At 67.5% G+C, this 23,539-nt stretch overlaps 1 protein-coding gene across 1 annotated transcript; it reads left to right on the top strand.

Moving 5' to 3' along the window:
* The first annotated feature begins 9,859 nt into the window (after positions 1 to 9,859).
* Positions 9,860 to 23,219, top strand: MIDN (midnolin). The gene is made up of 8 exons (XM_033082479.1): positions 9,860 to 11,760; positions 13,685 to 13,910; positions 14,897 to 14,984; positions 15,288 to 15,350; positions 19,990 to 20,376; positions 20,846 to 20,978; positions 21,090 to 21,392; positions 22,460 to 23,219. Exons 2-8 carry the CDS (start codon positions 13,693 to 13,695, stop codon positions 22,720 to 22,722), a joined length of 1,455 nt encoding a protein of 484 aa, XP_032938370.1. The 5' UTR covers positions 9,860 to 11,760; positions 13,685 to 13,692; the 3' UTR covers positions 22,723 to 23,219.
* The last annotated feature ends 320 nt before the right edge of the window (positions 23,220 to 23,539 follow it).

Below are 23,539 nucleotides of genomic sequence, written 5' to 3'. Positions count from 1 at the left end.
GACAGCAAGATTTCAGCAGCACAGGAGGAGCACAGGTCTGTTCCAGAGCTGTCCTGTGCCAGCTCCCTGCCCCAGCACTGGCTCTGCCTCAGACTCCTGGCTCCAGCACTGCAGGAATCCACGTTGGCACTGCACAGTGCTTCCCACAGCTGGACAACAGCTGCCAGGCTCTGCCCCACCCCTGCTGCTGCCAGTGGCACTTCCTCTGCTCCTGCAGACGGGCTTGGTGTGCAGAGGGAAGCAGATGCTGTGCATGGTGCGAATCTTTCCTGCTGCTGTTTGTGCTGGGGAGGGCTGGAGCTGCTCTGCTGAGCTTGGTCCTCGCTGGGTGCAGCCCAGTCTGAGGAGAGCATCTGGGGTTCCTCAGGGCTCCTCACAGCCCAGGGAAGCAGGAAGGGCTCGCTGGGCCACGGCTAGCTGGGAGGGGGTGGGTTTGGGCAAGGGGACGGCTCTGCCTGTGCCAGGCATCCGGGATGTTTGTCCTGAGTGTCCTGCTGCACCAGCTGCTGCCGGGCCCCTCACACCGTGCCACCCTCCCACGCCTTCCCAGAGGGATTTCGAGTTTCCACTGCTGTGCAGAGCTTCCATCCCTTCCTCTGCGTCGCTCTAATCCCCTTTTCCCTGCAGTGTTCCAGCCGGGGAAGGTGCGTTGGCTGCCTGTGAGGTCAGTGCTTGCTGCTCCGGCTCCCGCGGGCCCCGCGCGGCTCCCGCCGCTCCCCGCTCAGAGCAGGGCACGGCTATTTTCAGCACTGCCACCCAGGATGTAATCTTGGCTGCCTCCTCTTCTCACCGCCACCTCCTCCCCCTCCTCTCGCTCACTCTGTCTTTCTCTCCCCCCCCTTCACAAGTGATCAAAAATAGAGCCCGTGGTGTTAAATTTCTCACTCTGTGGCTTATTAAAAGCCTCCGAGTGCCTGACGCGGAGCCTATTTGAAGCTCAGCCGACTTCCAGCTCCTCAGCTTGCTCCAGTGCCTTTTCCCCTTCCCCTCTCATTCCCTTTTTTTTTTTTTTTTTTTTTTCCTTAAAGGTCAGACTTTGCACCGAGCATGAGCAAAGCTTCAGAGTCAGAGCTGTGCTAATTAAAACATCTTGGGAATTACTGGGGCTGGCCGGCTCCCTTCCCTCTCCCGCTGCCCCTCTCTGTCCCCAGCTGCTATTTCGGCAGCGTGAGCCTCCCCCGGCACACGCAGCCGCGCTGACGGAAGGTGGCTGCCTCGGGTTTTTCATCTAATGGAAGAGCGTTGGCGAGGCTGGGAAGCTGGGGAAACGGCCAGCTGCTATTTTTAGGATGGGAAAAAAGTGTCTCCGTCAGCGTCCTCTCACCAGCTCTTCCCACTGCCTCCCGCCAGCGCCGGGGGAGCTGGGGGGGCCGAGGGATCCGGTCCTGCCCCCCTCGCAGGGTGCCCTTGGCCGGGTGCTCTGCAGCCTGACGCCTGCTGGGACTTGTAGGCTGCGTTTGGGGGGAGCAGTGAGGGACCTTTCCATGTCCAGAGACCCCGCGGATGGAGCCTTATGGATATAAGGACAAGGTTTTGTCCCGAGCCAGGATGGGAGCAGCACTGGGCAGGGACTGTGGGTGCCTGGCTGCTGGCATCATAGCCCTCCTCACCCTGAGCTGCACTTCTGGGGGTGTGTGGGTGAATCCCTGAGTTCCTCCACACTCCCAGCTCAGTCTGCTCCCTGCAGCCTCAGCTCTGAGCCCCTCACCTCTGCCTCTGCCCCTTTCCCTCCCTGCTTGTTATCTTGGCTCTGCAGAGCCACGTTCTCCTCCTCCCCCGGCTCCCACTGCCCATGCCAGAGCCTCCATCAGTCACGTCCTGCTGCATGCCACGAAAATGGCCTGACTGTGCAGGGGATGTGTGGCTGCAGCTGCTCCAGAGGCAAAGCCCTTTTCTGCTCCTGGCTTGCTGTGCAGGTGCTGCAGGGATGAGCTCAGCTTGGGGGCAGGCAGGGCGGTGGGGGGCAGCCCTAGTGTGGATCACGATGTGATTCAGCAGGTGACTCTCCCTCCTCTCCCCACACCTCACATCAGCCTGGATTGTGACACCAGTGTGGCACTTTTCTGTCCCTGGAGTGCTGGCACCTGCCTTGGGGCAGGGCAGCCTCCATCCGTGGTTTCTGCATCTTTTTGGGGTGCCGAGGTGCCCCTGCTTTTGGGTCCCTGCCTCTGCTGTGGCCATGCAGGACTGGGAGCATCGGCAGTGTGGCGGAGTTATTCTCGGGAGCCCGGGACCTGTTTGTCTCTGGCTTTGGGCTGGGGCGTGGTGGGTGTGAGAGGGGAAGGGCTGCCCGGAACGTGGTGGGAGAGGAGGGAGGGCTGGTGTTGCCCCCCTTCCTCCCGGGGCTCTCGCCCATGACTCGCATCCTCTGCTGCCAGATGGAGGGTGGGGAGCGGGGCCGGGAGCGCTCGGAAAGTGAAGCATCACGGATTCTGCCGGCGGCGTCGCTTCTCCGGGGGATGATTTCCGAGACGGGCCGGGCTCTGCCAGGCCAAATCTCCCGGTGCTGGCGGCCCTCCCTGCGTTTGGCCGCGTGGCATTTCCCCGTCCCACCCAGTCCCGAATGCAGGCGAAAGGTTCCAGCTCTCTTCTCCCTGCAGGAAAAACAACCCCAAACCCCACCGCAGCCCCAGGAAGCCCCGCTCCCGCTGGGCTGACTCATCCGGCAGAGCCGCCCCTTTCCCTGCCCAAACCCCGGCGCGTTGGGGATCGTGGCCTGTCCCAGCTGCTGCCCCGCACCATCGGTGTCCACCCTGTAGCATCAGGGTGGGGGTACAGAGGCTGCCCCCACCCCTCACACTGCCAGGGGTAGCAGGATGTGGCAGCAGCTCCCTCGGGGTGCCGGGCAGCTCCCTGGGTACAGAGCTGGCCCCCTCCCACCCCCAAGCCCGCGGGTGCTGCTGCTGGCCCTGGCGTGGGAAGGTCAGCGGAGGCTCCACACGCTGCCAGCACAGCCCGGAGTGTCCTTGGGCCACGCCGCCCTTGGGCAGCTTGAAGGCCGAATCCTCACAGCTTCCTTAGGATGGAGGGGGGGCTGCTGTAATGATTAACTCGCCCGCGTTAATCGTTCCGGCCGGCAGCCTTTTTCCTCTGGGTTTCCAGCTCTGGAAAATGCTCCTTTTCCGACGCCCTCCCACGCACGTGGCCCCGCGGAGGGAGCATGGCACAGCTCAGGGAAAACCCTGTGGGGAGGAGCGGGACGTGGCTCGGGGTCTGGCACCAGGATCTGTCCCGGTGGGGCCCCTCGGTCCCGGTTCTGGGGCTGCTTTGCCTGCAGATGGCAGCGAAGCCGTGGGGAGCATCGCCCCAGCGGCCTCACCCCCAAAATCTGGGCACAAGAGCGAGCGCCGGCGGGTGTTAAGGAGGGCGGGTGTTGCAGCCAGCACGACAGAGCTTGTCATGCTGCTCCCGGGCCAGCAGCCCCGGAGCGCCGCGCCGGCCACGCGGCAAACCTTGGCCCGGGGCGCGTTCTCTCGTGGGGAAACTGAGGCACGGATGGGGAACGCCACTGGCAGGCTGAGAGTGGGAACGGGACATGGGAATCTCAGACCGTGCTGCTGTGCTTGGCGATTCCACCCCGGTGGAGGAGCCCCCCGGGGAGCCCCCCGGGAGCTGCCGGAGCCAGGCAGGGGGCGGTGGGGGCGGCGCGCTGCCCTGGGGGTCCCAGGTGCTTTGGCACGGACTCGGTGCCCCGTGGCCATGGGCACAACCCTCGCTCGGGGCGGCCTTGGAGGCCACTGGCACTTGGCTCTGCTGGAGGTGGCCCAAAGCCTTGGAGGGGGGCAGAGGGGGTGCGTGGCCCCGTGCGGGGGGTTCCAGCAAAGCCCCCTCCCACCGCCTCCCGGCCGGGGCCGTGACCCTCGCGGGGCAGGGGGAGCCCGGGGAGGAAGCGGCTGCCAGCTGGGCTCGACGCCGGCTACAAAGGCGGCCCAGAGAGCCCAGCGGAATGAGGTGGCACCCGTCCAGGTTCCCACGGCGGCCCTGGTGCAGAAAATACACCCGGAGCTGGTGGCGGTTGCCACAGCGATGGGCTGGGTGCCACGCCGTGGAGGGGGGCACGACCCCGGACCCAGGTGTGCCGGCACGGGACCCCGGTGCAGGGCGGTGGGAGCTCCGTGGGGTGGTGGAGCCGGGCGCTGGCAGGGACCAAAGGCTCCTGACCCGGCTCCCGCTGCCTCCGCCCGCTTTTGATGTGCCGGGACTTCGCCCTTGGTAAAGCTGGGAGGTTCCCAAGGAGTTCCCAGCTGGATCCTGGCATCCAGCACCCAGGTGCCCGGTGCAAGCCCCCCGCGAGCCCTGGGCCTCCATCCGCTGCTCGGTTCTTTTTGCCCCGCTGCAGCCCCCAGGGTTTGGAGCCCCCGCGGGCTCCCCAGTTCCTGGCGGGGCCGGGAGGAAGCGGCTGCAGCTGGTCTCGGCGCTGGGGCTCTTCCTGGCGGGGCTGGCGCCGGGCTAGGGCGTGGGGTGGGGAGGACAAGCCGGGGGGGACCGAGGCCGCTGCCCTCCGGGATGCCCCGCATGCTTGCAGGGAGGGGTCGGCAGCGCTTCCATCCCCATTCCCTCAAAGGCCACCCCTCCGCCGGGTATAAATAGCAGGATTGAGGCCTGGCGTGACATTGGAGTCACTTCTGCCACCACCACCTTGGGTGTCCCCCCCCCCGCCCGGCGGGACCTCAATGGGGTCATTGTGCGCTGCGGACCCGCAGGGCACGTCCTGAGCAGCTGCTGGGCCTGACCCCGGCTGCCTCCCCCACGCGTCGGGGGCACGGATGGGGCGCGGGGGTGCCCCCGCAGGGCCCACGCAGGGAGGGGGGCACGATCGCCCCCCGCTTGCCCTCCCTGCAGCAGGCGAGGGCCAGGCGCGGGTGGGCGATGGTTTCTCACCGTCCCCCTCCCCACCTGGCCGTGCCGGCCCTGCCGTCCCCTCCCTGCCCGGGCAGCGCCGGCAGCTGCTGTGGGGTAATGACGGGGTGTGCCCGCCCGCCCCGGGCTGCGAGCGGCGCGGGAGGCTCCTGCCACCCAGCAAGACGGGGCCAGCCGGGCGCGGAGCTTTGCTGCCGCAGCCGGCGCGGCCACACCTGTGTGGGCTGAGCGGACCCCGCTCCCACCCGACACCTGCCCGGCCCAACCAGCTCCTTCGCGTCCCGGCCGCCCGCGGACAGGCCGCTGCAGGCAGGGCCCCCCGGGCCAGGCAGGTGCAGGAGCACCCGGAGAGCTGGGGGCGCGCAGGGGACCTGGAGGAGTCGGAGCTGCGGGTGCCCGCGTCCTCTGTGAGCCCACTTGTGCCGACGGGATGTCCCCGTCCCTGCTGTCCCCTTCTCACTTCCCCACATTGTATCCCCCGTCCGGCCCCACATCCTGTCTTGGCAGATGGGCCACGACCCCGACCCCGGCCGGCTGCAGCCCCTGTGTCCCAAGTAGGGCACCCCAAAGGTGCAGGGTCCTGCCAGGGGGCTGCAAAATGCCTCTCCCCACCTCCTGCAAGCTCCAAGGGGGGCGTGGGAGAGGCAGCATCTCCTGTGGGCAAGAACCCTCCGACAGGGACAGATGTGAGGTGCTGCAGCCGCCTGCGGATGTGAGTGGGTGGGTTCTGGGCAGGGCTGCCTCCCGCGGGCCAGCACCGGCCCAGGTGGCCACGGGCTCTGATAGAGCTGAAGGCTCTGTGGGCAGCCCAAGGTTTAATGAGGGGCTGTCGGGCTCCCTCTGATCCTTCCGCCCATTATCTAATCGGAGCAGTGCATTTAAAGGCCACAGTGCAGGTGAGTCACTTCCCCAGCCGGTGCCTCAGTTTCCCCACAGGTTGAGTGCTGGGATGAGCTGAGCCTGGCTCCTCTCAGCGTGGCTCGGCGCTGGGGAATGCAGCACAGTGGGTCCGGCCCAGGGCTGGATTCCTCCCTCGGCTCCTTGTGACACACCTGGACCCCGGGCATGGAACCTGCCTTGAGCCCCCCACCTGGGCATGGGACCCTGCTCCAGCCGGAGAGTCCGGCGGTGCTGGGACATCCCAACACCGGGCAGGGGCACCCACACTCCACTCACAGCAGCTTCGTGGCACCCTGCCCATGCCGATGCCACGCGGGGTCCAGCTCTTTTCCCCGTCAGGATTTCCTGCTGCTTTTCCCAGAATGAGCCGTGGTCTTGCATCCATGGGATGATCCCGCTCAGCCGGGAACCCATCAGCACCGGTGCCAGGCACGAGAGAGGCAGCAGCACCAGCGGTGCCCCGGTCACCCCCCCTCCGGTGTGGGGAGGGCCGGGCAGGCGGCTCCATCACCGTAAACAGGAACTGCGGCCGCGGGGGAGCGCGGGGGGCCGGGAAGGGAGGGGGTGCCTGCGCCCACGGCCGGGTGTGGGAACGTGGGTGTGGGAGCGTGGCTGGGGGTGCAGCACCCACCGGGGCCGAGCGAGAGTGAGCACACGCACGGAGCTCGTGTGCCGGTGTCTGTGTGCGGGGTGAGCACGCGTGGCTGTGCACACGCCTGTGCCCCTTCGGGAGGAAGGGGTTGCACTTGTGTGCGAAGGGACAAGGCCAGGAGGAAGTGTCTCCTCCCGTCCCCATCCCGCCCGAGTCGAGGTTTCCTGGGGCACATCCTGCCTGCATGGATCCTGTTCCTCCTTCCCTGTTTTGGGGGTCAAAAGGTGCCAGCCTTGCAGGGAGGGGGCAGGGCCCACACCAGGTCTGTGTGTGCCACATCCCGTGCGAGGCTGGGAGGTACCAGCCCCCCGCTGGCCCCCCAAGGCGGGGGAGGGTGGAGAAGTGCCCGCGGCCCCGCGCTGGCACCGCACTCCCCGCCCGGGTGAGGTTCCCGCATTCCTGAGGCAGCTCCAAGGGGAGCCGGGGGCAGGCGCGGGGCGGGAATGCCGCAGCGCTGAGTGTGCGCCCGTGTGTGTCAGAGCGTGGGGCAGCCCGGCGGGACACCCGCCCCACGCCCCCCCTGCTCCCCGCTGGGCACCGCGATCCCCTGCTGGCATCACCCCCGGCTCTGGGCACCGGCTAGGGATCCATCCCACACGGTTCTGCCACCCTCTGTGCGAGCATTCCCAGGATTGGGGATGACGCCTCGCGGGATGAGCCCACGGTGAGATCAGAGGGCTGGAGTGCGATGGGATGGGTTGGGATAGGGTGGGATGGGATTGGATACGGTGGAATAGGGAGTTACTTTCCCTCGGGTTTACAAGGCTGGGTCACCCCAGAACAAGGTTCCGTGTGCATCCACAGAGGCTCCCGAAATCCTGAGTCCTTCCCCTCCCCAAGGCTGGCAACTCGCTTAAGCATTTAAAATAATAATAATGATAATAACAACAATAATAACACCACCACCAACAGCTGAGCTGTCGGCTGACTCCTGGAGCCGGGATTTAAAACAAACCAAGAAATGTGGCAGCGTCTGGGAAACAGCCGCTGGCGCTGAGGGAGGGGTGGAGCAGGTCAGGGGGTGCAGGGGGCACAGGAGATGTCGGGGATCAGGGCTCTGGTGCCTCTTGGTCACAGTGGCAGGGGCTCTGTGGCCTGGGTACCCCTCCTCACCCTGATAGTTTCCTACCCGTGTTTGCAGGGCTCCCCAGGCACAGGAGCTGAGTCCTGCTCTAAGAGGGGGTCTCAGCCCCTGGCTGTGCCCAGGGGAGGCTCTCACTGGTGGGCACAAGCTGGCAGCGTGTCCCCATGGTACTGATGGAGCCACCAGGACCTCTCCTGACCCGAATTGCAAAAATTGCCACACCAGCACACAGCTGGGGGCAGGATGGGGCTTGGGGGACACGAGGGCCACGGGGGAAGAGGGACAGAGGCAGAGCTGGGGAACGGAGCAGGACAGGAGGTAGCCAGGGATGTGGTCCATGGATTCCCCTGCTCATCCCATCACAACTGCAGGCTGAAGCAGGGCTGCTTCCCCCAGCTGAGGGGGCCACGAGCAGAGAGGCCGAGGGCTGGGAGCCACTGGGATGGGAGCAGGAACTGGAGTTCAGTGTCCTGAAGGGGCCCGTGAGCTCAGGGAGCCCAGAATAGCCCTGGCCTCACCGTGGCAGCAGGGCCATGGCCCAGCAAAGCCAAGTATGGCTCCATACCTGGGCGCTGCTAAATCCAGAGGGATTCGCCATCCTTCCCGGGGCCAGGGCCAGGTGGGTGGGGGCCTCTGGGGACTGCCCTCAGCCCCCCACCAGAGCTGACTCACCCTGGGGTCTGGCCTGAGCTATCCAGCCTGTGCTGGGGTCCCCCTGATCACCGTGTGCCCACCCCCCGAGGGGTCTGCCTGAGTCACTCCAGGGGTGAGTTCGTCCCTGGGACTCCCTGGCCCAAGGCCAGGGTGGGGGGCAAAGTCCCTTCGAGTGTGGGGTGCCCCAGAGCCAGGGCATGGCAAGTGAGGCCAGGCAGGGCCACTGGCTCCGGCTGCATCAGGCTGGCAGCTGGAGTGTCCCCAGGCTGTGACGCCCGGACACTCTGCCAAAGGCCACCAGGACACGTCCCCGAGAGCTGGGAACACACAGAGCCGGTTGTGTGTTTCTAAGGACACGCCTGGGTGTTTACAGCCCCGCCAGCGTCACCGGCACAGGCACCGCCGTCCTGCCCAAGGACATCCGCACCCGCCACGAGTCCACCCCGAGCCTGCAGGGATGGGGGGCTCTGGTGGGGGTCCGTGCCCAGCGCTGTGTCGGGAGGGTGGGATCAGCAGCTCCTTACTCACGGCAGCAGCGGTGGCTCACCTGAGCACGCCGGGCCACTGAGTCACCGCTGCCACCGTGACTAAAGCTGAGCCGCTCGGCCCCGCGGGGCTCGGGGGACGGGGAGGGGGCGCCGGGACCCCCAGCCCAGCGCCGCTCCCACCTCGGCGGTGCCGGCGGTGCCCTGGTGGGCTGGGCCGGCCGGGCGGGTGGAGGTGCAGTGGTTCGGCTGCACCCTCCTGCCGGGGTGTGCCCCGCATGATCCCGGCCGCTGGCCCTGCGCCCGTGGGAACGCTCCCACTCGCTGCGGCAGCTCCATGCGAGGCCCCAGCTGGGCACTGCGGGCCTGGGAGCCCCTTGGAAGCCGCTGGATCGCTCCCCTCCCCAAGATGAGGGCTGAGGGAGGAAAAGGATTCCCGTCCCACCTAGGTCCTCCCCTAGGCTGCAGCCCGGTGTGTTTTGCAGACACAGGAGCGAGAAACGCCCCCTCTTTCCCTGCACTCCCTGCTCTGGAGCTGGAATCAGCTCTGCCCTAATCCCATGACCCCGCGCCTGCGAGTGGAATGCAGAGACTTGCGATAAAATCCCCAGTTTGCCAAAGCTGTGGAATCAGCCAAGAATTCAATCCAAAAGGGGGCGGGGGGGAGTAGAGTGGAAAAAGAGAAAAGAGAAAAGCTGCTGCCCGGGGCTGGTGGGGGATTTCCCCGAAGAAGGAGGGCTGGGAATTCCCTTCCTTCGAGGGAGAGGACTTCGAAGAACCAGCCTCCAAAAGATTCGGGGCTCCCAGCTGAAGCTGGGGCCGGCAGGACCGTGGGACGCAGAGGAGCCAACACCACGGTCCTGCCCTGGCTCTGCCGTGACACCGGGACGTGCCGGCAGCCAGGCCCCGTGGGAAGTGTCCCGGCAGGACCCGGGTAAGCCCCTCTGCTCCAGCCCGCGCCCGCGCCGCCCTCCCGGGTGCGTGAGCCTCCGCGGGGGCTAATCCCAGGGCCCAGGTTAGCTAAGAGGATTGCGGGAGCTGCGTGTGGCCTGCAGCGGGATTTGTGTAGGTATTTGCTCATCGGATCGTCTCTCCCCGAGCTGCTCAGCCGTGCGGGGTTTGGAGAACGCTCCCTCTGGAGACGCAGGAGCCTCGGATGCCGCGCAGCAATTATGCCCAAGTCTGCCTGTAATCTTTAACGATTTATTCCCAGGGCAACACAATAAACTAAACACACAAAATCCAGGCTGCTGGGAATCCTGGGATCTCCCAGTTTGTGTCTCTGGAGGATCCAGATACCTTCAACCATACTGAAATCTGCACACACTTCCTAAAGCACCAGCTCCTGGAGTCATGGGATTGCCGGAGGAGATGAGCTTCCTCCCAGGAAGGAGATGGAGCCATGTGAGGAGGGTGGCGACTGGGAAAGGGGCTCTTCAGGGCTGCCAGGATGTGGGGAGATGCCCTGCCCTTGGGGCATGACTGCTCTGCCAAAGAGCCCAAGCAGGCCACACTCCCAGTCATGACCACAATGTCCCCTTGTCCCTCCCCACAGATTGGTCTGGGAGCTGCCGGCCGGACCCTGCTCCCTGTGGGAGTGGCTCTGCTGTGACACCTTGCCCCCATCATGGCCCCTCCTGGTGCACGAGCCTGAGCTGTGGCAAGGCCAAGCCTGTGGCCCTGGCTGTCCCCTGTCCTCGCTGCTCCAGGGCCTCACCCCGCACAGCCAGCTGGGGATGTGGCCCCCCAAGGGGCGGCTTCGCAGGCCCGGGGCTCCGCAGCTCCCGGGGAGAACAATGGCGCATCCCTGCCCCGGCCCCTCTCCCAGGGACAACAATGGCAGGAGCCGGAGTCGGAGCCGCCTGAGCTCATCTCCCCCCGAGAGCTCGGAGGGGGCTGGGGCGGGCGGGGGGCCGTGGGCAGAGCGACAAAGGCTCCCTCCCAGCCCAGCTCTCTGCCTTGCACGAGTGGCCTCGCTCCCACCCAGCCATCTGCACCCGCCCCAGGGGAGGGAGGGACACAGCAGCAGCATTTTGGGGATTCAGAGAGCCCCCCTTGGCTCCTGCCGGGCCCCGGCGCTGCTGCCTCACGGGTCGGGTCTCCCCGCTGCAGACTGGCCGCCAGATCCCCCCTCCAGCTGCTTTGTGTCTCGGTGTGCCAGGGCATTGTCTGCGAGGGAGAGACCCGGCGAGGCAGCCCGACGTCACGAGCATCTCCCCGGCACCCTCGCTGTGTGCACGGGGCGGCCGCTGGCCCGGGAGGAAGCAGCTGCTGCTCCGTGGCACTCGGGGCATCGTGCCCCGGAACTGGTGCCCACCAGCCCGTTTGTCCCTTGCTCAAAAGACGCCGTGAGGCTAAGTCTGTGTCCTTGCTGGAAGTGCGTGGTTGGGCAGAGGGAATCCCTGAGGGAGGAATGGTCCAACCTTGTTATTAGACATCAGTGAGTCTCGGTGTTAGACATGACTGAGTCTCCACAGGCAGCAGCGGCAGCAGCAGCAGCTTTGACGCTTGGCTGCCAAGGAGAGCTCAGCCCATCCGTTCCCTGCCCACGGACTGACTTTGACCCTGGTGACGGGGCACGCGGAGGGGGAGAGGTGTCCGGTCTGTCCCCTCCCCACGGTCCGTGGAGAGCAGATCGCCCCTGCCCTGCCCGGAGCGGCGGCAGAGCCGGGACCCCGGCAGAGACTGAGACGCCCCCGGTGGGCTGATACCGAGATCAGAGGACGGCGAGTCGGGATCCCGGAAGCAGGATCCGAAACGAGAGCTGGGACCCCTGGAACAGGACTGAGACCGGGGGGGAAGGACCGAGACCCCCCGCGGGAGCAGGTGCGGGTACCGCCGGGCCAGGGGCCGTGGCCGTTGCCGGGGCCGTTGCCGGGGCCAGACCGGTCCCTGCCCGGTCCCTGCCCCCGCCAGGCTCCACCCCGGGCGGTGCGGGATAAAACTTGGGGCACCTCCCCGGCAGCTCCGCGTCAGGGCTGCGCTCGGACCGGCTGCAGCGCTCAGGAGGTGACACCGCACCGACCACCACCTCCCCCCGGGACGTTTCTGGGGTCTCTCTCCCTCTTCCTGCCACCGGAGGCAGCTGAGCTCCCGCCGCGCCGGGATCCGCGGGGCCGTGCTCGGTAAGTAGAGCCGCGCCTGGCTGGTGGGGGCCCGGGTTGGGCTGCGGGGGGATCCGTGGACCGGGACCGCGCTCTCTCGGTTGCTTTACCCGGAGCGGGTGGGGTGGCCCCACTTCCCCGGGGCTCCCGGGGGACGCACGGCAGAGCCCCTCTTCGGTTGTTCGGGAGCTCTGCTCACCCTCAGAGACCCTCCGTGTCCTCGGTCACCTGGAGCTTTGCCTGCCTCCGGGGAACGGGAGCTGGATCGCTTCCCCTCGCTCCAGCTGTCGGGACCCCGGTGCGCCCGCTCGGCTCCCACCGCGTCCCGGGGAGCGGCTCCTCGCTCCCAAGACCCAGCGTTCCGGAGGGGGTGCTTCCCGGGCAGGGGTTCTCCAGCCCGCTGGGCGAGCAGTGACTCCGGGGCGCACCGTGCCCGGGCTCCGCGGTGGCTCTGTAAGGGCTCCCCGGTGTCTCGGTAAGGGCTCCCCGGCGCGCCGCCGGTGCGGCCCCCGCGGCCCCCCCGGGGCGCAGGAGGCGCCGCGGGGCCGGCAGAGGGCGCCCGCGCTTTGCTGACTCATAGCCCCCCCCGGTGCGGGTGCCGGGACGGGGCCCCGGGGCTGCGGGGTGTCCGTTCCACCCCCCGGGCAGCGGCAGGCGGGGTTGGGGCCGCTGGGGTGGAGGTTTCAGCTGCGGGACTGTGGGGGGTGGGCAAGAGCGTGCTGGAGGGGTACAGGGGGCTTAACCCCTCATCGGGACAGTTCCCCGTAGCTGTAACGGCGTCACCGGGAGGGTGACCGGGCGGGTGCGTGTGACCGGGCGGGTGTGACCGGCCGCGGGTGACTGTACGTGTCCCCCCGCCCTTTCCGCCTCTGTACCCCGGCGTCACTCGGCTCCGGGGGCTCCGGCTCCCGCCCAGCCCCGCGGGCAGTCACCTCCCGCAGCGGCCTCCTCCGGTGCGGGGGCCGCTCACCGCCCCCGCCGCGGCGCTCCGGGCCGGCGCCTGCCCGTGTCCCGCGTTCACCCCTCCGCGGCGCCGGGGCCACGCACGCCAACGCCATCGGCTGCCCGGCTCGGGGCGGCCCGGCGGGTGCCCAGCGCTGCCCGAGCCCGGCCGGACCCCCGAGCCCCCCGCGCCCCTTTGTTGTGCGCCGGGATTATGAATGGCTCCAGGCGCGGCGCGAGGGCGCGCGGGGGGCGGGGCCGGGGGCGGGGCCGCGCGGCCGCGTGGGCGGGAGGAATCCGGCCGGACCGCCCCGCCCACCGGGCCACGTGGGGAAGCTGCGCCCGCCTCCCATTGGCCGCCGCCGCGGATGTCTGGGCGCTCGGCGCGCTCCCATTGGCCGCGGCCGCCGGAGGAGCCGGAGTGAATGAGGGCGAGGCCCCGCCCGCGGGACGTTGCTACATTGTAACTTCCCTCCCCCCCGGTGCTCCCACGGCAGCGCGAGCGGCGGCCGGTTCGGCGGGTCCGGCCCCAGAGAAGGGGGAGCGAGGCGGCCTCCCCGCCCCTCGCCGCGGCCTCGGGCCTCACCCCGCCCCCAGACACCCCGCACCGAGAGCACAGAGCGGCGGCGAGGAGAAAGAAAGGAGGCGGCAGGCAGGGGCAGGCAGCGCCGCTTCCACCGCCCCCCCCGTTCCCGCGGCAGCCACCGGAGCGGGGCGAGAACGGGAGATTTTATATTTTTTATTTTTATATATATATATATAATTTTTTCTGCCCGGGCCGCAGAAGGCACGGCCGGTGCAGCCCCGCTTGGGGACCCCCCTCCTAGCCGCCCTCCGCCTCCTCCCGGCCCCCGCCCGAGGCTTCGCCGCGCAGCCGGAGCTCCCGTGGGTCCCGCCGGGCGTGTGGCGGAGCGGGCCCCGCTCCCTCCTTTGTCCGCTCCTGCCGCCCCCCCCACCGCGTCCCGCCGTCGCCCCCCGACACCGACCGCCGCTGCCCCCGCAGGTCGGCGGATGGACCCGCAGCCCGGCGCCAGGAGCTGCAGCCGCGGGGCTCCCGCCTGCGAGGTGGGGCCACCCGAACCCCCCATGAACCTCTACATCCACACCACCACCGGCACCCGCTATGAGCTCTCGGTGCCCGCCGAGGAGACGGTGGAGGGGCTGAAGCGGCGGCTGTCTCAGCGCCTCAAGGTGCCCAAGGAGCGTCTGGCGCTGCTGCACAAAGAGAGGTACGGTACGGCTCGGTACGGGGGGGGCTCGGCGCGGCTCGGGAGGCCCGGGGTCCCCAGCCCCCGACAGCGGGGCTGGGCGCGGGGGCGGCCCCCTCGCACCGGGCTCGGCACCGCACAAAGGCTCCCGCCCCCTCCCCCTTCCCGGCCCCATTCCTGTGCGGGGCGGGGGGGGGGGGCAGCCCGGGGGGCCGCGGCGGGGGCGAGCGGGGGCCGGGCCGGAGGGAGGGAAGGAGGGAGGGGGGGCTCCGGGGCGGAGGGAAGAAGGGAGGGGGGCGCCGGGCCGGGCCGGGAGCGCGGCCGCCGCCCCCTCGCCCGGCCCTGCCGGGGCTCCTTTGTGGGCGGCGGGGCCCGGCCGTGCCCCGGCCCTTTGTTCTGGGCTCAGCCCCGGCGGCGGCGCGGCCCGGCCCCCCCTGAGCCCCCAGCGCCGGGGGCGGCGGGGGGGCCTTTGTCTGCCGGGGGCCCGGGCCGAGGGGCTGCGCACCCCCCGCGTGGAGCGGGGCCCGCGTGGGGCCGGGCCGGGAGTAACTTGGAGAGTCTTTCCCGGATCAGGGAGGAAGGGGGGGGACACACGGGGACACCACATCCATCTGCTGGCACCCGCGGGGATGAGGGAGCACGTTCCCAGTGCTGCCTCCCCCACCTACACTGGTCCCAACTTCTCTCTGACCGCCCCCCCAGTGGGCAGATTCCTGTGCCACACACCCCCCTGCAGCTAAGCTGTTCTCTGGCCCCCTCAGCACTGCCCCATGCCCAGGGCAGGGGTGCCCCACACCGTGAGTTCCCCTGGGGGGCAGCTGAGCAGTGAGGTGCCAGGGCTCCTTCCTGCATGTGCAGGCTGGGAATTTTTTGAGGTGGGGGTGCTTGGGGGGCTGTTGGTCCCCTGGGAGCAGCCAGACATGCAGCTGATGTCCCCCTCTCGTGTGTACCCTCTGGGGGGGCTGCCCGACCTGCACTGACCCTGCTTTTGGCATCTCCTCCCACAGTCGCCTCAGCTCTGGCAAACTGCAGGACCTGGGGGTTGTGGAAGGCAGCAAGCTGACACTGGTGCCCACCGTGGAGGCCGGCTTGATGGTGAGTGGCCTTTTCCTGCTGCTCCCTCCATCCCACCCACTCGTCCCTGTCTATTATTAAAGCCCCGGGCAAGGATGAGGATGAGGATGTGATGTGCTGGCAGCCCTGCGGCTCTGCTGCCCCAGCTCTCGCTGAGGAGGCAGCACAGGGTTGGGCACGGCAGCAGGTTTAGTATTTCACTCCTTTCTCAGGGCTTGTGTAGAAATAGTGGAAGTGACATGTCATCCCTCCCTCCTGCTGCGGACGCCCCCTCCTTTGCTGCATTTGTAACGTTAATCCCCCCCCTCCTCCTTTTTTTTCCAGTCCCAGGCGTCCAGGCCAGAACAGTCGGTGATGCAAGCTCTGGAAAGCTTAACTGAAACTCAGGTGAGGGGCTGGATGCCGGGGCAGAATGGAGACAAAGGCGGAGGGTGGGTGGGTGGGAGGGGGAAGGAAGGACAGCTGCGGCCTCACTTTGCTTCCCCTCCCAAAAGCTTTGGCGTTGGTGCCTCGCTGAGGTTTCACCTTCAGCAGGGCTGGGAGCGCTGAGGGTGGTGCCCGGGGCGGGCACCGTCACCCTGTGCAGCCAGGCTCAGGGAGGTCCCACGCCGCAGCCTCGCAGCCCAAACAAGCCGGGAGCCGGGGAGGTGAAGTGACTCACTCAAGGTCACGCCGCAGGTCGGTGGCAGCGCTGGGTGGCTCAGGGCTCTGCCCGGGGGTGTGGGGCTGCAGCCCCCACCCCAAAGTGCTCACCCTGGGCTGCCCATCTGCCCCACAGCTGTGATGGATGTTAAGGAGGCTGGCAGAGCTCGTGGGGCTTGCAGAGCCTGGCTTCCCCTCCCAGTGCTCAAAGGGTTCTTCCCCCTTTCCTTGGAGCCGTCCTTGGCGGGTGCAGATTGGCCGTGCTGGGGTGTTCTGACCCTCTCCTTGTCCCTTGCTCGGTGGCCTTGTGTGCTGGGGCGCCGGGTGCCGAGGAGGGGGTGCGGAAAGGGCCGAGTGGGCGGCGTTGGCGGGGCCGTGGTTGAATCGCTGAGGAGTTTTGGAGGGGGGGAGTGGGCGGGTGGGGGTCCTCAGTGCTGGGGGGGTCTCAGCTGAGGGGTGGAAGCGTTCCCAGGGTGGGAGAGCCGTGGGTGAGCCGTGGGTGCGTGCGCAGCCGCCGGCTCCTGCCGTGAAGGTGGAATTTACCCCCAGCCGTGCAGGCCCCGCTCCTTTGTTTTCCGTCTCTGTTACTGCTGTGAAACTCTTTCCTTCCTTTTTCTGGCCGATGCTGCAGCTTCGGTTTTTTAAGGGTTGGGTTTTTGAGGGTTTTTATAACCTGCCTTGCTGAATTCTGGGAAGGGGCTGAGCCCCGTACGGTGCCAGGGTTAGAGAAGGGGCTGGTGGGCACTGCTGTGCCTCCCCCCGTGGGGATGTGGCAAGGGCCAGGCTGCCCTGCCCGCAGGGACTGACCCGCAGTGCCCTCAGCTGCCCGGGGTGACCTTGACTTTTGGCAGCTGGTTTAACCCCATGGGGGCTGGAGGAGAGAGCTTGGACTGGAGCCCCTGTGGATCCCCAGTGCCAGAGGCTGCTGGTGTCCCGTGGAGGGGCTGCAAAGCTGCTGCCCATCCCAGCTGGGGTGCAGAGCTATGGGAGAGGGCTGGTTCTGGCAGCCCAGCCTGAGGTTCACAGTCCTGGCCTCAGGGCTGCAGATATTTCTGATGGGGCTGCACAGCTCTGCTCGGGTGTGGGCAGCGAGGTGGAGTGGACTGGGGAGCCAGGAGCCCGTGGAGCTCAGGGTTACCCCCCTGCACAGAGCTGTGCCCCCCCAGACCAAGCACAGCGGGCGGAGGAGGGTGGGTGGGCTACGGTCTGGCACTGGCTGCGGGAAGCGGCTCCGCACCTCCCTGCCCACCGCAGGTTCCTCCGGTTGGTGATTCAGGAAGCCAGGGCTGAGCAGGAGGAACCGCCAGCACCTGGGGGGCGGCGGGGGGGCAGGAAACCACTCCTCCCATTCATGCTTTGCTGGGCTCTGCCTGCGTCACGCAGCCTCCGGAGCACGGGGAGAGCTGAGCCGCTTCCTCTGGGGGCGGCGGGGGGGCCGGGGCGCTGCCATCCCCTCCCCAGCCTTTGGGGAAGCGGCTGCTGGGCACGGGGGCTTCCTGGAAATGCTCCTGCACTTCCTTCCTCCCCACATGGCTGCCCCCGCTTTCCAGGGATGGCAGGCGTGCAGTCCCACTGCCTCGGCTCTTCCTTCCCCCGGTCCCTCTGCCCAGGAGTGCTGAGGGGGAGGAACAGAGGAGGGGGATGACACATCCTGCTCTTCCAGGGCTGCAGGAATGTGGCCGGGGGACTCTGTCCCTCTGCCCCCCTTTGGCACAGACAAACCCCTGGGTACCGACACAGGTGGCTGGATGGGGGGGCCCAGCTGTGCCAGTTGGGGACCCCGCAGGGGCTTCGGGGGGACATTTCCTGCTCCCCCTCCTCATCCGTGCCCTGGCCCTGCCTTTGCCATCTGGATCTCCCAGGATGGTTTCCTTGTGCCTGTTTGGGGGTGCTGCTCTCCCTGTCCGGGGTAGGGGCTCGTTGGGGGCAGCTCCTGCTCTCTGCCAGCCTAGGGTTGGGGGCCCGGGGGTGTCTGGGGCTGGGGGCCGGGGTGACGCGGGGCCAGGCGTCGGAGCGAGGCGGGAATGCGGCGTTCTCTGAGTCATCGGCGTTTCTGAGAAGCAGCTGGGAGACACTTGCCCCATCCCTGCGGGCCCCGAGCCCAGTACAGTGCAGCTGAGCCCCCCGGGCTCGGCAGGGTCCCAGGGGACCCCTAGGTGCGGGGACTTTAGGGGGCTCAGTAGTCCCAGCCCCCTCGGCCAGGCTGTCCCGGCCCCCGCGGCGGAGCCGGCTGGGAGGGACGGGGTCCTCCCGGCGTGGGCGGCCGAGCGGGCGGCTGGGTGGGACGTGTTTGCATTGGAGCGGGCTGGTTTCGCCGGGGGGGGGAAGGTTGGCAGCGGCGTGGGGGCGGGTGCTGGGAGCCCCGAGGCTGGGGCGCCGCGGGGACCGGGCCGGCTCCGTGCCACGGCCCAGCCCCGGGGGTGCTGCGGGGGGCTGCGGGACCCCCGTGAGTGGGGATGGAGGGGGGGGGCTCTTGATGCTGGTGGGATGTGCCGGCGGTTCTGGCCTGGCCGGGTTGGGGTGCTCTGGTTTCTCCCGGCGCTGGCGAAGGGTCAGGCAGGGCAGGGGTGAGTCAGAGGGAGCGGGAGGCGGCCGCGGGGCCGGCTGACGTCAGGGGGCCCCGGGGAGGTGCGCGGGGCTCCCCCGGGCACACCTGGGTGCAGAGCCAGGCCTGGAGGAGAGTGGCAGGGGCTGGGATGGGGCTGTGAAAGAGCCCGAGCAGGACCCAGCTGGGTTCCCTTCCCATGCTTTGGTGAATGATGCTGGGGTCTGCAGGGTTCCTGTGTGAAATGCACCCCCTACAGTGGCTCAGGGAGCCTCAGCAGGGCTGGGGTGGCCAGGAGCTCTGATGGGCTCCATGCAGGGGCCGGAGAGCCGGGATGGGGCCAAGCAGTGTGGATGGGGCTGCCAGCCTGGCATGAGGCCATCCAGGCTGCTATGGGAAGGGAAACTGAGGCAGGACGGGGGCTGGGGTGACGCTTTCCTGCAGCCAGGTGCTGTGTGCATGCACACGCGTGTGCACACGTGTGCCCATGTGCACGCCCGCCGTCCTCTGCCGCCCCCTTGCCCTGTAACCTCCGTGTCCAGAGCTGCAGCGTCTCCTTCCCGCCCACCCCTTCCTCTGCAGCCTCCGCCTGACACGCTCAGGGCTTTGCTGCTGGTATTTTTAAAGCTGCTTTTCCCACGGCTTCTCAGAACCGGCCTCCGCGGCAGCGGGGCGTGGGGGAGCGGGGCCGGGGCTGGGGGGGCCCGGGGGGCCCCGCTGCAGCGCTGGGGACAGGGGGGTGCTGGGCCCACTGGGGACCCCTCGATGGCTGCACCCCAAAGGTGCCCTGGGATGTGGGGGGATGATATCAGGAGCTGCAGGTGACAGGCTGGGAAAGCCGGGCCCTGCATGCCCTGGAATAGCGAGGGGGGTGTAGGGTGGAAAGGGAGGGCATCATCCCCATTAACCCGTCTGGGCTGGCAGGGGTGAGGGGCACAGCCCCCCTGCAGCACACATGAGGATGAGGGAGGGCTCACGGCTGTCCCAGCCCCCCTAGAATGTGGGGCAGTGCTTGGGGTGCTCCCCTGTTGCCTGGCACAGCTGCTAAATGATTTATGTGACTGAGGGGAGGCTGAGGGGTGTGAGCTGGGAGGTGGCAGGTGCTGGGCATTGGGGACTCGCCACAGCTGCAGCCTGGGGAGGGTCAGGCCCTGGCTCTTGTCTCCACGCTGCAGCTGCTCCATCACCTGCCGGAGCTGGAGCCTCCGGGCTGGGCAGGGCCTGTCCCCCACCCCCAGCTGCCTTGAGGAGGGGAGGAGGGCAAGTGGGCTGCACTGCCTGAGTCACGGTGGTGGGCACGCAGGGACCCGGCATGTCCTCACCTGCCCCCTGCTCTCCTCCCTGTGCCAGCACCCCCCGGAGCTGGGGCTGGGGGGGGACGCCCCTCCCGCTGGCACCGCGTTGGCCGGAGCAGCAGTGCTGGCCCTTGGCCAGACTTGCAGCTCTGGGCAGTCCCATCTGCGGCCCCTGCCCTCCCTGCCCGCCGGGATCAGCGCTGGGGAGGGTGGCCAGGCAGGCACGGCCACTCAGTGGTGGGGAATAAAGGGCAGGAAGGGCAGAAGGAAGAAAAATACCCCCCGGCACCGTCAGCTGACAGAGCTGGCACCGGGCTGGGGTCGCGTGGGGACGGCAGCTGGGCTCTTCTGCCAGCCTGGCACGGGTCAGGGCCTGGGAAGGGCTGCGGAAGGGAGTCACCCCTTCTCTGCCCCAGTGACCCATCCCTGTGGCTGAGGGAAACCTGTAGGGGCAGCCACCATCCCCTGCTCAGCACCAGGGAGGGCAACCACCGCCCTGCTGCTTGTGCCCTGGCTGATGAGGGTCCCTTCTCTCTCTCCCCAGGTCAATGACTTCTTGTCAGGCCGGTCCCCGCTGACCCTGGCCCTGCGCGTGGGTGACCACATGATGTTCGTGCAGCTGCAGCTGGCGGCTCAGCAGAGCACCGGACAGCTCCAGCACCGGCACCTCATCGCCAGCCGCGGCGAGGCGGGGGCCAGCGCCAGCCCCCACTGCCGGACACTGCACGGTGCCGGCGGCTCAGGCTTCGCCCGCATCCCCGTGGTGCCCACGTGCCAGCAGAGCCCGGCCCCCAGCCCCACGCCCGCCGCACCGGCCCCCCCCATGTACTGTAACGCCCCTCACGCCGCTCCCGTCACCGCCGGCATGTTCCGGTCGCACGGGGCCAGCACGCAGACGGTGAACAGCAGCGTGGTCTCCTCCTGCTCAGAGGTGAGTCTGGGGGTGTCCTGGGGCCTTTGGGGAAGGAGGGGGTGAAGCTGTGACTTTCCCAGCTCAGATGTGGTCATGCCTGGCCCTCCCTCTGCTTCCTCATGTATGGAAATGGGTTGTCCCCAGTCTGGTCTCCAGAATGTCCCCAGGTCCCAGGGAGGGGTTCAAGGATAGGGTGTAACCCAAGCTCTTACCCTGCCTGTCCCCACACCCTGCCTGTCCCCATGGGTGGGCAGGATCTGCTCTTGTTGTTTCCCTTTCCCCCTCGCACAGCACAGCAGGGAGGCTGTCGGGACCCCAGGGTGGTTCCCTGCATGCCAGGAAAAGCTGGGATTGGTGCCTGCTGCACCTGCTCCCTGTCTGGGCTCTCCTGACCTGGCTTTTTGCCGAGTGGTAGAAGGTCAGGAGCTGGGTTGTGTGCCCCACCACACCCCTACCCGAGGCTGATGCCATGTTTCTCCCCTCCCAGGTGGACTGTGGTTCCCGCAGCAGCAGCTCCCCGGGCAGCAGTCCAGCCCCCTCAGCCCGATCCCGCAAGCCCGGGGCGGTCATCGAGAGCTTCGTCAACCACGCGCCTGGGGTCTTCTCAGGGACCTTCTCCGGTACGTGCTGCTGAATTCCTGGGGGGCTCTGGGGGAAACTTGGGAGAAATGGGGCTGTGAATCTGGAGGGGCTGCGTGTCTCACACCCATCTCTTTCCCCACCCCCTGCAGGCACTTTGCACCCCAACTGCCAGGACAGCAGCGGGCGGCCGCGGCGGGACATTGGCACCATCCTGCAGATCCTCAACGACCTCCTCAGCGCCACGAGACACTACCAGGGCATGCCCCAGTCCCTGACACAGCTCCGCTGCCAGACGCAGTTCTCCTCCTCTTCCTCTTCCTCCTCCTCATCGCCGCCTGCCTCTCCAGACCTCGCCACCAAAACTACCTCAGAGCCGCTGCCGGCGGCCGCCGCCCCCACCCTGCACCCCGTCGTCCAGTGCCAAAGCCAGATCCGGATGTGCAAGCCCAGTGGTGAGTCCGGCTGCCTCTGAGTGGAGAGGGGTTGGGGATTGAGGTTTGTTCCTCTTGGGGGTCCCTGCTCCATGGCTGGGATGAGCACAGAGGGACTGGGAACAGGTGTCAGTCAGGGGGTTCAAGGATAATCAGCACCCCTGGGGACTCAAGGAGGTCACCCCACGCACCCTGTGTTGTCATCTTTGCCAAATTCTGTGGGGACAGAGTGTCCCTGTGTGGGTGGGGATGTGGGGGAGTGGCAGGTGGCTGTGGTGTCCGTGCTGCCCTGGGAACTTGAGGCCTGTCCCTGCTGTGTGGGCAGAGGTTTTGGGGTCACCCAGACCCATTCCAAACCCATCTCCCCAGAATGGGGGTGAAGGTGGGCCTGGCTGGGGCATGGCAGTGGCTCCCCTGGCATTTTTGGGTGCACACCTGTGAGCGCCAGGGCCGGAAGGTGTCGCAGGCACCCGCACCAGACCCCCCTGTGATTTGCTTAGAGGAAAGAAGTGAAACCACCAGTGCTGGCTCAGCGCCCTCAGGGCTCGCTCTTCCTTCTCTCCTAGCCAGGGGGGTGGTCCAGCTCTCCACAGGGGGTGGCTCCGTGCTGGCTCCAGCCCCTGCTGGTGTGGCCAGGTCTTCCAGGACCACCCCCAGCTCTGCTCTGGGCCAGGACCCCTCCCCATCCATCCAGGGGGATAGAGGAGGGGTTTTGTGGTGCACAAAAGAAAGGGCTGTAGGCCACTGAGGATCAGCCTGATGCTGTAGTGGGCACCCTGTTTTTGGGATATCAAAGGACTGTGCCATGGGGGACTCTGTGACCCTCCAGGATGTAGGTCAGACCACGCCCCTGTAACCACCTCACCCTTTTCCTTTTGGAGGGCACCTGCTATGGGAGTAGCCCACTGGGAGCTACATGGTGGGCTGTGTCCCACAACCATGGATCAGGGAACCCCACCGTGCCCATTCTGTCCCCATCACAGGGGTCACCCTGCCTGTTACAGGGACACCACATGACAGGGCTGGCACATCCCCCATGGCATTGCATGGCAGCCCCCCTTGACCCCCTTTCCCTTCTTCCCTCACAGGGGACCGGCTGCGGCAGACGGAGAACCGGGCGACGCGCTGCAAGGTGGAGCGGCTGCAGCTGCTGCTGCAGCAGAAGCGGCTGCGGCGGAAGGCGCGGCGGGACGCCAGGGCTCCGTACCACTGGGTGCCCAACCGCAAGGCCGGCCGCACCAACAGCAACAGCAGCGTCTCCAGCGAGGGCAGCCTGGACCTGGACTTCGAGGACTCGGTCTGGAAGCCGGAGGTCAAGGCCGAGATGAAATCCGAGTTTGTCGTAGCATAGAGAGCCGGGGGACTGTGCCGGGGGGTCCCGCTCGCCGCCCCCGCCCTGGGGAGGCAGTGCCGGTGTCACGGGCTGGGGCTCCTCGAGTTTTGCTGTCTCCTGCGACCAGACACCCTGGGCTGACCTGCGTGTCAGGGGGAGACCCCCACCCCTCTGCTCAGTTGGGTTTGGGGCAAAGGGGGGGAGCAGCAGGAGCTGCCCCCTCCCTGCGGCCTGCCCAGCTTGGGGGAGAGCCTCCTGGCACCTGGAGGGGCCCTGGGGTGTATCGAAGCTGCTGCTTTGCTGTGAAGAGGGGCACAGCCGGGTGGGCACCAGCCCCACCTTGTGCCACCCCCCCGGTGCAGGCAGGAGGAGATGAAGTCTCTCTCGGAGGTGCTGGAGCCCCCCCAATTTGGGGGCCGTTTGTTTTCCTTCCCTTCTATATGTAGCATTGCTCGGCTGTGGGGCTGGGCCCCCCCGGGGGGACACGTGTGCCTGGGCCCCACCGCCGCAGCCTGGGGAGGGGGGACGGGGGTGGGGGGGCTTTGTTTTTTCGGGGGGGTGTTAATTTTGTTTGAGGGAGGGAGAAGCAGAGGCGCCTTCCCTCCGCGGCCGAGCCCAACTTCCGAGTCGCTGGACTCCTTCCCACCCACCGCTTGGGTGGTTGGATTTTTTTTCTTTTTTAACTTAAAAAAAAAAAAAAAAAAAAAAGAAAAAAAAAACCTGAATAAATAACCCCAAACTCGGTCCTGGCCGCGGGGCCGGTATTTATAGACATTAATGACCCGACTGAGCCAATACTGACATAGTCTTCATAGGCCGTAGGATCCTTTTTCTT

The sequence above is a fragment of the Catharus ustulatus genome, chromosome 29, assembly GCF_009819885.2.
Source record: "Catharus ustulatus isolate bCatUst1 chromosome 29, bCatUst1.pri.v2, whole genome shotgun sequence".
NCBI classification, from domain to species: Eukaryota; Metazoa; Chordata; class Aves; order Passeriformes; family Turdidae; genus Catharus; species Catharus ustulatus.
This window is presented reverse-complemented; position numbering and strand designations above follow the sequence as displayed.